General features: G+C 44.4%; 1 protein-coding gene across 9 annotated transcripts in view; it reads left to right on the top strand.

Moving 5' to 3' along the window:
- ST3GAL4 (ST3 beta-galactoside alpha-2,3-sialyltransferase 4) overlaps positions 1-12,642 on the top strand; it is a 153,297-nt gene that overhangs the window by 130,299 nt on the left and 10,356 nt on the right. For all 9 annotated transcript variants that reach the window (XM_060268397.2, XM_088657678.1, XM_060268393.2 and 6 more), the window contains 5 exons: positions 2,312-2,390; positions 4,547-4,616; positions 7,962-8,036; positions 8,245-8,342; positions 12,418-12,478. In XM_060268397.2, coding sequence (XP_060124380.2) covers positions 2,375-2,390; positions 4,547-4,616; positions 7,962-8,036; positions 8,245-8,342; positions 12,418-12,478 — 320 coding nt within the window. In that variant the 5' untranslated portion in view covers positions 2,312-2,374. The remainder of the gene's footprint in view (positions 1-2,311; positions 2,391-4,546; positions 4,617-7,961; positions 8,037-8,244; positions 8,343-12,417; positions 12,479-12,642) is intronic.

Raw genomic sequence — 12,642 nt, forward strand, 5'->3', positions numbered from 1 at the left:
CAACCTTGGGGGAAGACAAAAGTTGAAATCTCAGGAAACAATTGCTTGGATTAAGCTTGCATTTTTTGCCTGGTTTGGGTATAATACTAACCAGTTTATTAAACTGTGTTTTTTATCATCTGAACCTAGCTCATCAGCCTAACTATGGTTTGTTGTTGTCTTACAAACCCAGGTTTGCTTTATTCATGGCTTGGTATTCTAAATAAAAGCAGCACTCTTATTTAACCATGGTGTCAGGGCTGGTGTGCGGCTTCCCACGACCAAAGACCACCAAGGCTCAGTGATGGCTTTTCATATTTTAATACTATATATGTACAGTTCAGAGTTCAGAAAGACATTACTGCCTGTTCCGAGTCAGAATCCGGAACTGGCGCGTGTCTCGATCTACGCCAGCAAAACAACCTCGGCCCTGCCTCGTTTCCTTCTTTGCTCCTGATGCTTTTCCCGTCTACGGACCTCAGGGGAGGGAGCGGGGCCAGATCCCTCCCCTGACCTGCTAAACAGCCTCCTCGATTCCCCAATCCCGATACCTCCCCTGCTGCAGTACCTTCGGACACCTCCTCTCCTGCGTGCGCGTCAGTAGCATCCCTAGACCCCTCTGCCTCGCTCAGAGCCCTTGCACTGCCTTCTGGCTCGCGCTCCAGCCAGCCCTCCTCTTGCTCGGCCGGTTCCCTTAGTTCCTGTCCCTGGGCGAACTCGCTCCCCTACCAGGGTCCCCTGACACATGGTTTGTTTGCCCCCCCTATCCCACGAGACAAGAGAAGCTGGAGCTAAACTTTGGAGAAAGAATAATCAGTTGTTTAATTGTCTGTGGGGCAAACCATGGCTTATTAAACAAGCCATGGCTAACATTTTGTGTGAGACAGGCCTTGGTTGGAAAAACAGCCTTCTGAGGGGGCAACAACTTATATAACAATGTATACTCCTTTGAACATAGTACATTTTATATATTAAAGTATTTCCCTTGTAAACAGTGATATTTGAATAGTGAGCTGCTGCTGCTGCTGCCTGTCTTCTGATTTGTTCATGAAACTTCCCATGTCAGGAGGGAAAATGCAGTCACAACATCTCACAGCTATTTGAGCTACATTCTGCAATGTGATATTCTTAACATTATCAGGAGAGTCTATGAAAGCTCTAGATACGGTATCTGAATGCTGTGGTGGAGTGGATGAGGGCCAATAAACCACTTAAATCCTGAAAATACAGGGACTTTTTCAGTGGGTGGTTCCCATATTCAGGAAAATGGCAAGTTACCTGTTCTGGATGGGGTTGCTCTCCCTCTGAAGGAACAGGTGTGTAGCTTTGGAGGTACTCCTGGATATATATTTGTCACTAGAGGCCCACAAATGTCCTCTGGCTCAGAGTACCTTTTACCAGCTTCGGCTGGTTTGCCAGCTACAGCCATTCCTGGGCAGGGATATCCTCACCACTATAGTCCACGTGTTGGTAGCTTCAAGGCTGGATTACTGTAATGTGCTCCATGTAGGACTGCCCTTGGGTCTGGTTTGGAAGCTTCGGTTTGTGCAGAATGCGGCGACCAAATAGAACATGTGATGCTATTGTTAACAACTGCATTGGCTGCCCATCTATTACTGAGCCAGGTTCAAGATCCTTGTATTAATTTACAAAGCCCTTAACAACTTAAGTCTAGGGTAGTTCAGGGATTGCCTGAACCCTTAGATCTCAGCTCGATCACTGAGATCATCTGCAGAAGCATCATTGGTTTTTCCCTGAGTTGGCGAGGCTCACTTGATAACAAGAAATGGGAGTCTTTATTGTCATTGGTTCAGTATTGTGGAATACAGTTGTACCCCATGTTACGTACTGCCCACCTTATGAATGCTTTGGGTTATGCGCTCCGCTAACCCAGAAGTAGATGCCCCTTGTTGCGAACTTTGCCCCGGGATGTGAGCTGAAGTCGCGCTCTGGCAGCCCGGCAGCAACGGGAGGCGCGCCGTTAGCAAAAGTGCGCCTCATGTTACGAGTGGTTTCCGGTTATGAACGGACCTCCTGAATGGATTAAGTTTGTAATCAGAGGTACCACTGTACTCTGCCAATGGAGACTCAGTGGGCACTTTCTGTTTCAATTCTTAAATGCCTGCTGGAAACTTTTCTATTCCACCAGGCCTTTGCAGGCAACTAAGACTATATCTTTCTGCAATGGTTAGCTGAGGTCTGTTTTTAACTTTTTTGTGTGTGGTTTTATGCATTTTGTGACAAACTGCTTTGATATTTTTAAGCAAGTAGCTGTGTGTGCATATCTTTATTAATAAATAACTTAAATAAGCATGTCTTCTTCGTTTTCCAGGTGGCTGATAGCAGTTGCAATGAGAGCAAAAGCCACAAGACGATTCTTCATCTGCTTATAAAAATGATCAACAAGTCTCGTAAGTCCAAGTGTTGTGCCATTCCCCTTTCTTATGGTACATGTATCTGGAAGCAAGTGTACTTGTGATCTGGACAAGTAAGGGTGGGGTATGTGGTAGTGGTGTAGAAAATTATGTTTTAAAAAATGGTGGGTGTAAGATTGGCTAATGATTGTCACTTGCTAGGGAACAAGAAAACACGATCCCTGGTCAGATGTGACACAAAGCCAAGAAAGGGTTCCTAGTTTGTTTATCCCACCTGTTTCAGGGGATGAGCAAAGTGGGAACTATCAGTAATCATATCAGTGTCGAAACAAAATAAAAAAATTCCTTCCAGCAGCACCTTAAAGACCAACTAAGTTTTTATTTTGGTATGTTCTTTCCTGATAAACCATTCTAAATCTTAGCTTATCATTATATGAGAATGTGGCAGATGTCACCACCAAGGGTTACTGTCATAAGAAATAGCCACAATGCAGCACTGGGAATGTTAAAGAAGAAGAAGAAAGTCAACCTTGACTTTAGCAAAAGTGATTGCGGGCAATGGGCCTTGGAAGCTTCTTTCACAAATGGATGCCCAGAAAATGATTTCTCGGCACTGGATGATTCTGCATTGGATAATGGTGTGGATTCAACTGAAAAGCACCCTGTCTCAGGTCATATGGAAAGGCTTGTTGTGGGTTGGAAGAAGGAAGTGCCTTTAGAAAACGAAGGTATGGGTTCCAAAGAGGGAAATGATTTATTTGGAGGACAATGCCAAATGAACGGTGCCAAGGGGGAAGGGTACCCCAGTGCACTGTTATCCAAGGACCCACGTGCTGCTTCAGATGTGGTTTATATATTTATGTATGTGTTTGCTTGGTACATTTATGAACATTTATTATATATCTAATATCTTAAAATTCTTATAACAATTCCCCCCTTGGGGCTATATTTTATTTGCCCCACAAATTATTAACCTGGTATGTTGGAAACGGATGCCTTTGTGTAAATCTGAAAAGTCTTGCATGTCAGGCCCCTTAAGGCTATTTGCAAGTGTAGCAGTGCACATAGCTGGACATAGGATATCACATAAAAATAACACATGTTGCATTTTGTTACTAAATTACTTGTGGCATTCTAGCACTTTAGTGGTCTATGCTTTACATTTAGCAGTACCCAATAAGGGCAGATTTTGTTTACAACACCCATGAAAACCTATAGCCTCCCTGATGAGACTGCAATCTCAGCAAAGCAAATTATTCCACACACAGAGAGAGACACCTATAACCTGGCCTCTGCCACCGCTTGAGATCCCATCCATTACTAAACATGGCTTCCCCCAAAGAATCCTGGGAGCTGCAGTTTAAGGGTGCTAGGAATTGTAGCTCTGTTGATGGTTAATTACAGTTCCTGGGATTCTTTGGGGCGAAATCATGTGCTTTAAATGTATGATGTGGGTGGGATCAGAAAGGTTTGTAAATGTTTTTAGGTTTGTAAATGCTTTTAGGTTGTTTATTACAACTTTGTGCTCTTGGGCCTATATCTTCAAAATCCATTGATTTAGTCCGCATTGGATTGCTGTTTCACTTTGCTTTGCCTTGTACACCTGAAAAACTGTTGAGGGAGAAGCAGGGTTGCACACACTAACCCCGCTCCCAACATCTCAGTTGGCTGCAACCTCAGACCTTTGTGGATTGCGTCAAGGGTCTGATTCTCTTGTTTGTTCATCTGAATGCCCACTGAATTCTCCCTGCAAGGTCATTGGGAATGTGGGCCAGAGCAGTACACCTGTACCCCTTTCATACATTATTATGCCCACATGTTCTTCGAACACTCCAGATACAACCAAAAATATGTCCCGCCTTCCTTTGTAGAAGATGGTGACATCTCCGTACTTGACCATCTTCGCCTTAGGACAGGTGGCTGGGGCTGATGGAAGCTGGAGTACAGCAACACCTGGAGAGCCATAGGTTCCCCTACCCCCGATGTACAGGTGTCTGCCTTTTTGTTACATCCCAGGTCCTAAGTTTGCAGGTTGGCTTTGAAAAAGACCCCAGAGCTGAGCCCTTGTGAATCCAGGCTCATGTTAAACCTCTGCCTCTGCACCCTGGCATTCCATCGTATGTGTTTTAGGTGTTGTGTGGCTACCCTTGACTGGCTCAGTGTTAACAGTATTCTGTCTTTTTTTTGTTCAGGATGGAAGATACTTGGAGTATTGGCTATATTTTTGGTGATGGTGTGGTATACAAAATCCTGGGAAGAGAGGTACATGCAGCTGTGAGATTGTTTTTCTTTTTCTTTTAAAAGGGAGCACATGGGGTGTTTGGGGTTGTTATCCCTGCTCTCTTATTAAGGTCAGCTTTATTACCTGAATTGGGCCATAGCTGATTAATAGCCATTGTTCAGAAACATCAGCTAGTTCAAAATGGACCCTCAGGGCTTATAACTGGGAACAATAGGTGAGAACATCTCTCCCTTGTTCATATGGGTGACAAGTCCATTCCTAAGCGCAGTTCAGCTGCTTTCATTGAAAGTAGTGGTGAGGAGTCTGTGGACCTCCAGTTATTGCTAGACTTCCAGTTCCTGTCATCCCAGTATAGCCAATGGCCAGGGATAATGGAAGCTGGAATCCAACATCATATGGAGGGCTACAAGTTCCTTGTCCCCGATTTAAAGCCTTGCATGGCTTGGGAGAAGAGTGTGTCAAGCAGTGCCTTATCTTACATCTACCAAAGAAACCAAGCGGGCTGCCAGAGGAGGGAACCCCCCCCCCTTTACCCAGTGATAGAAAAGCAGCAGGATCCCAGAGTAAAGATTGAGATCTCGGTCCATCCTTTGCCATTCCCTAGCAGACTAGTAAAAACTTTCACAGGCTATTTACTTTTGTGGGCGTCTTTAACCTAGCCGAGTTAAACTGACATTTCATGGCCATTAGTTATTTACTATCATGTTTTCTGCTTTTAAATTTTTGGTCTTATCTTCTTAAAGTCAAAGTCTCTCTCTCTCTCTCTCTCTCTCTCTCTCTCTCTGTGTGTGTGTGTGTGTGTGTATTTATTTTGGCTCTGGCGCGGGACATTTTAGAAAAAAATTAAGCAAGCAAGATAAAGGTTCAATAACTCTGTTTGGCAATGCTGCTCTTTGATTTAGGGATCCTTTCTCGTAATCTCGAATGCATGTAGACATCATGTACTATGAATCGGTGGCCAGAGAAATGCACTCTGCACCTGCTCATGGGCTCGCCCATCTTTTCATAGGTTCCAGGAAGGAGTCCTGGTGTTGAAAATACATCCCATAGGTACAAATGAAGCCAGGAAACTGGGAATGAAAAGTTTGCTTGAAGGGGGAAACCAGATTATAGATAGTGGTGTTCTGGACAAATGAACTGAGCATGCTTTCAAGTCCATATCATTGGAGAGAGGAATATTTGTCAAATTGTTTCTTGGACTGTTTTTTTCCTGGCAGCTCAACCAGAAGCCATTGTAAGCTTTGGGCCAAACCAGGGCTGGGCGGAATCTGGTTTTCAACATTGCAATATATCACCAGCTAAACATCACGATATACTGATATATTACAATGTCTGAAATAAGGATGGAACTATGTAGAGGCATTGGCTGGCTTCACAGATTTTCCCCGCATTGTGATTTTTGCATAGCGCAAGCAAACGCGCACACCCCATGATTTGCAATATATTGCCAGGTCAAAAATTATGAAATGGGTATAATGATATGGACTTCAAACTGGTTTTGGATGATGTATTGATATATCGCCCAGACTGCACATTAAATTAGACCCACTTTTTAAAAAGCTTGCTTAAACTGGCTAATTTCAAGAGGAGTCCAGATTGGGGCTAGTGCCTGTTTCTCACTTAACCCCCCCTCCTATTTCCCACCAATGGTTTTGATACCACATTTGGGGACAAATAAGAGGAGTTGGTGGTGTTGATGTTTGGTAGTAAAGCAACATGGGGCTTTGATTCATGTAGAAAGCATGTTCCCTGCATGATCGGGCCCCCCAGCTTGTTTTGTTTTTCTTTCAAAATAAAACTGGCCAGCTTAAAACTATTTTCTTTTAAAGTGTAAGTAATGTGGCCTGAGGTTTGGCATTTTGAACCGAATAAACATGGATTCCCGCTTTTCCTTGGCCGTGAGCTTCCCATTTCTCAGGGCACCACATAACAAGCTATACACTGTAAGCAATTAATAAAGACCAACCACAAACGTGGTTGTGCAGGTGACAGAGCTGATTCACCCCTTTCCACCCTGTGGCAGCTGAAAGGTCATCACGCCTGACCGTTGGCAATTCTGCCTGGGTCTGAGGAGGACCCAGAGACTGTAGATCCCCTCTCTCTGGTTTGCAACTGTAAAGAAGATACAGTACAGCAATAAAAACAAAAGTCATACAAAACACACACTTACAATAAAACTTACGAGCCCTGCTCACTTCTGTCCTGCTTGCAGCCTTTTGAGGAAGGGTGCTTGCCTATGTAAGTACCTCTTCTCGAATGCTGAAGACATTGCCTTCCAAATGCTTGGAGGGTCACTTTTCATGCTCTGTTAGTGCTCAGGCTGTTCCACCACTCTTGAAAGTGTAACCCTGGGCTTGGAAGATTACTGAGGCTGTGTATGCAGCACACATGTAAACCACATTACCTCCCCCAAGAATCCTGGGAACTGTAGCTTAATCCTCCCAGACCTGCATTTCCTAGGGCCCTTAACAAACTACTGAATATGGAGGCCACCTATCTCAGTAATGTCTGCACATTTATGTTGACAGGCTGTGACTCTCCAGGGATTTAGGCAGGGGGCTTTCCCATCATTCCCTAACTGGAAATGCTAGGGAGTGAACCTGCAACTGTCTGTATAAAGCTGTAGCCCCTTTCCAACAATGTGGGTCTTAGGAGAAGCTGTCATATCTGCACAGCCTCGCCGATCCATGCTGAGGACTTGTGCCCCACACTTCAGCCAAAATGGTGCTCAGTGTGGCTTACATACAGTCAGTTAAGACGAAACAGTCCTTGCCCAGAGGCTTACAATCTAAAAAAGCATAATACACAAGGAGAAAAGGACAAAAAGGGAAGAGGAAAAAAGCAAACTCAGGCATTGGTTCTTAAATAGTATAGAAACAGTTCATGGGCAGGACATGCCTGATGGACTCAACCTTTGGCAAATCTGATGGAATGAACCCTGCTTCTCATCTGTCCCCTGGAGGCACCCTGATGGAGTGGTGGTTTGTTTCACTTATGGCTAGCAGGTGATGTCCCAAACAACCCCCCCCTCTAGTCCCTAGAGTGTGGGTGGACTATGGACCTTCAAATTTCAGCAGTGCCCTGTGCGAGGCCAAAACTTGGCACACCTCCTCCTCTTGCCTTCTGTTCTGCTCAGATCACCATGTCATATAGTTGCAATGCCTGCGGCATCCCCTAGGCTCAGCGCCCAGGGCAGAGGAACCAGTTGCAGTGCCCTAAATCTGCCCCTGCCCTAGAGGCTTGGATTGCACAAGCACCCACTCTTAAATTGTACATCACTTGAGACAACTTGGGGGGGGTAAGGAAACAACAGCAACAACACTTAACTCCACCCACCGCATTTCCCTTTGTTGTTTGGCTTACAGTTTTGATTTCCCAGTGCCAAAGATGATTTGTCCTCTGGGAGAGGTGGAGAAGAAAGCTGCACAGCTCATCACAAAGTAAGTAACGGGACTAGTTGTATACTCTGGGAATGGGGTCTTTGAGATCTCATCTACCTGCTTCTCCTAAGCTTGGGGGGGGGGTTAGGGTTAGGGGGGGATAGGAGGAATGGGGTGGGATCAGATAAAGTGAGTCTAACAGGAGAGGGAGGCTCTGAATATATAAAACACCAGATTTGCATGATCTTCTCCTCTGCATTCATTGCAGTTACACACGGAAACATCCACTATTTTTACAGCTAAAGGATTACTTCTGGGTAAGGACCCCCTCACCCTACGAGCTGCCATATGGTACTAAAGGAAGCGGTAAGCAAACCAGCTGTCTCTTTTCTTCTAGCAAGCATCTTCCATATTTGTCTCTGTATTCCATGCTTTCCCTCTCATTATTCTTGCGGAAAGTTCGCTCTGATTTAGTACCCATCTGTTGTACTATTTTTCTAAGATCATACATATCGTTCTTCACACAAAGGTAAGTCAGGTCTTTCCACTCTTTCTCCATGGAGCTCTGAGCACCTCAAGTTTCCAGGTGGTCTCCCATCGAGACAGCATATAGGGCCCATGCTGCGTGGCTTCTTTCACTGCAGAAGTGCACCCAATAGCATACCTTATCTTTGCAGTGTGCTCAGTTACGGAAAGCGAATTTCACCAGATCACCTAGTTTGGGATCCTTATCCACACAGCATACTTTCTAGCCCAGGGTGATGCCCTCCCATTACAGCTCCCATCATCCATAACTATTGGCTATGCAGCCTGGGGCTGATGGGAGTTGTAGCTGAAGAACATCTGGAAGTCACTACTATCCCTGCTGTAGCCACATGTTTGTTTGTGATTGCTATCAGCAAAGTTGTGGTTTCCTTAGCCTCTTATTCACAGTATAAACAATAAGGAAGTGGCAACTGTGGAGACACACAAGACCCACAGGCAGTAAAATAGCAGAATTCATAGCTGTAGCCACTGATTCCCTCCTTCCTCATAGTTTATGGATGTTGTTGGGAACCTCCCCAACCAACAACATCCGTAAACCATCAGTTTGTTATCAAGGAAAAATATAAAATTAGCACATAGTTTGAAAACAGTAATAAGGAGCTCTCTTTGCGGCTGTCCTGGAGGAAGAGAGGGGAGCATGTGAACCTGAGACTCGCCACATCTCAGTCTTGTCACACTAAACTTTGATTTAGCGTGGTGCTAAAACTGAGCCAGAGATAAGGAAAGACATAGGTCAATCCTACACTTATAAATCTATAGTTCTGCAGATAAATAGGTTGGCTCATGAGAATTTCATCAAATCAGGTAACCTTGGCATTATTTTGAAACTAGGCTTCATTCCAAGAGGCAAAAGTATAAATTGGCAGGTATCCACTGGACAGGTGTCCATCCTCTTTCTAATGGGTCTCTGATAACTGTTGCTGTTGGTTGAAAGTTAACTAACTTTAATAATACAAAGGGCTGCATTCTACTTCTGTTGAGTGACTGGCTGTACCATTGCATTTGTTAACAATTGGCTGTCAGATTCTTTTTAATGCCTCTCTTTTTCCCAGGGAGTTCAGCAAGATGGAAGTTCCCAAAATAAACAGTTCAATGACTTTATGTACAAAGCTGGAACTCTTCCCTCCCCCTCCTTTCCTTGTTCCAGACAGAACCACTATTGTGTGCGAGGTGCAGTCAAAGGGTCTGTTGTGCTGCAAGATGTGTTGGATTCTGCTTATGAACTGATAACATCTCGTCTGCATCTATCTGTAGACCAACTAGTACATGACAGGGAGAAAAACACATCTTGTACACGCAATGCAAGTTGAGTTGTGTTGCCTCATGTCATGGCCAAACAGTTAAAAAAATTATTGTTAAAGTAGAGTAGGCTGAGCCTTTTAAAAGAAAACCTTTTTAAATTTCTGCACACCTACAGTAGATGTTCAGGAGGAGTTAGAGCACTTCATTCCTTGTCGGTGTGAACTAGGCCTGTGGTGCAGCAACCCAACCAAGGGCAGGACTCAGTCCGTACTCTGGGGAACGCTGACGTTGCTCCAATAAGGGCAAGCTGAAATTGAGTACAGTGGTACCTCTACTTACGAATAACTCTACTTACGAATGTTTCTACTTACGAATGGAGCTCCGGCCGCCATCTTGGATGCGGTTTAGATAGGATTGTTTCTACTTACGAATTTTTAGATAGGGTTTCTTCGACTTACGAATTTTTTCTCCCAATGCATTCCTATGGGATTCGACTTACAAATTTTTTCGACTTACAAATGTGCATTCGGAACGCATTAAATTCGTAAGTAGAGGTACCACTGTATATAGTAGCACCAGCAGGTGCAGCCTAATTGTTAGCACCACCTGTGCTGCAAGATGCTGCTCTGTTAAAGGGCCCAGCCTTCTCCTCTTATCTCCAGCCACAAAGGAGCCGGGAGCCTCAAGTCTTTTGGGGTCTTCTGCAGCTGAGTCCTCCAAGTCAAAGGATGGTAGCACTGCATCCTCAGGCCAGACGGTAGCATTAGTCCCGCAGGTCCATCTAAGAGCACTTTGGGGCCACCCCTGCATATCCTTCCCCTTCTGCTTCAGAGTCCTCTCCCTCATCCCCCGAAGATGAGAAATCCAACTCCAGGGTCGTGACATGAGTCTTGTCAAGACCCTGGTCAACAATGGACTTTGGAACTTTCAAGATACATCTAGATTTATGTAATTTTAGCAGAGAGCCTGCTGTGGAAACACACTTGTTGCACTGTGCATGGTGCTTTCTCTCCCACATTGAGTTTAGCAGGCACCATTTTATTTACTTCCCCCCCCCCCAAAAAAAATTTGTATGGTGCCTTTCAGGGTTAAAGCTTTCCCAAGGCTAATCTTCATATTTGTGGCTGTGCTGAGTGGTTCTTCCCCTTTCCTTGCCGGAGCAATTTTTCTACATCAAAAAAATATAGGGTGGGAGACTGTACCTATGGTACTTAAGAATGTAAAAAGAACAGAAAAAGGATGGTTTGCTTGACGCATGATGGATTGGCCACAGTGATTTAACTTTTGATTCGATGTTCACTCTGTCTGTCAAATGCAGTTAGAAACTTTCCTAGTTTGGGTGTTGTCAATATTCTTTGCAAGAGGGAGGGCTGGGTCACCCCAAGACATTTTGCTGCCAGAGGTGGATAAAATGAGGTGAGCAAAATATGTAAGCTGCTTCTCTGCAGTTAGGTGTCAAACTGCCATTTTTTTTTTTTGGAGAAACTCATTTGGAAACATTAAAAAAACAAGGTTGTTGGGTTTTTTAAATCTTGTCTTTCTACACAGAGCTTTCCAAGGCAGTTAACAAGGATAAAGAACAAATATAAAACAGCAAAAGAAAGATTGTAAATATTACAATATAAACTAAACACTATACGGCATAAAAAACCAAACAATCAAGCTATAAAGCAGGAGAAACCCCCCCACAAAAAACCACAAACCAATAAAGTTGTAAAAGCAGAAGACACTATAATATACGAGCCTACAAATGCATTCTCCAGGTTGCAAGTGGTGACTGTAGATCAGGCATAGGGAACCTTGGCTCTCGAGATGTTTTGGAACTACAATTCCCATGATCCCTGACCACTGGCCCTGTTAGCTAGGGATCACGGGAGTTGTAGTTCCAAAACATCTGGAGAGCCAAGGTTGCCTATGCCTGCTGTAGATGGTATTCAACTAAGATATATTCAGAGTAGACTGACTAAAACTAATGAATATAACCAAGTTAGGCCAATTAATTTCAGTGGGTCTACCCCAAGTAAACCTCGGTTGAATACCGTGCTGTATCTTTCCATTTGGTTACAGCTCGCTCCAGTGCTGAGTGGAATACAGAAGAAGGCTTGTCTAGTCCTAATGCCAGTTGGATGCACTTGGATGCTACAAGAGCTCTGATAAGTCCATGCCCTTCTCCTGTGTCTGGAACACAGGAGAAAAGTGGGACCTTCAAAACCAGAGAGTCCTCGCTTCTGAGTTCCTCTGGAGTTAGCATGGCGTCAGACAAGAGGCAGGTTATATAGTAATACCGCCTGCACTATTTTGCTCTTCTTGACTCTCCACTCTCCCTAAGTAAGTTGTAAGGATTGCTTTGCTACGCTACGTCAGAACATGATTCCATCTAGTCCAGGCACCCCAAAACTTCGGCCCTCCAGATGTTTTGGACTACAATTCCCATCTTCCCTGACCACTGGTCCTTTTAGCTAGGGATCATGGGAGTTGTAGGCCAAAACATCTGGAGGGCCACAGTTTGGGGATGCCTGATCTAGTCCATCATTCTGTTTCCAGCAGTTTCGTCCTTTGGGCTGATCCATCGGAGCAGCTCTTACGTTCTTAATGTCTGAACCGAGGCAGCATGGACTAAGCCGGTTAACTGCCTACATTTGTTCCTTTGCAGAGGAAAATCTCTTGCGAGTTCTGGCGATCACAAGTTATGCTCTGCCTGAAAGTTTACAAAGGTAATGCCACTTCATTCAGAAAGCGGGTGGGTTCAGTTCTTTGGGCTCTTCTCTCCCATTTATGGAATTGGTAGCTGCAGAGCATGAAGTATCTCTTTTCTCCACCATAGTTACTCAGGGCAAGTTCATACATGTGTGTTACAGAATGAATTTTTTTTACAGGA

Source organism: Zootoca vivipara, chromosome 14, assembly GCF_965207765.1.
Source record: "Zootoca vivipara chromosome 14, rZooViv2.hap1.1, whole genome shotgun sequence".
NCBI classification, from domain to species: Eukaryota; Metazoa; Chordata; class Lepidosauria; order Squamata; family Lacertidae; genus Zootoca; species Zootoca vivipara.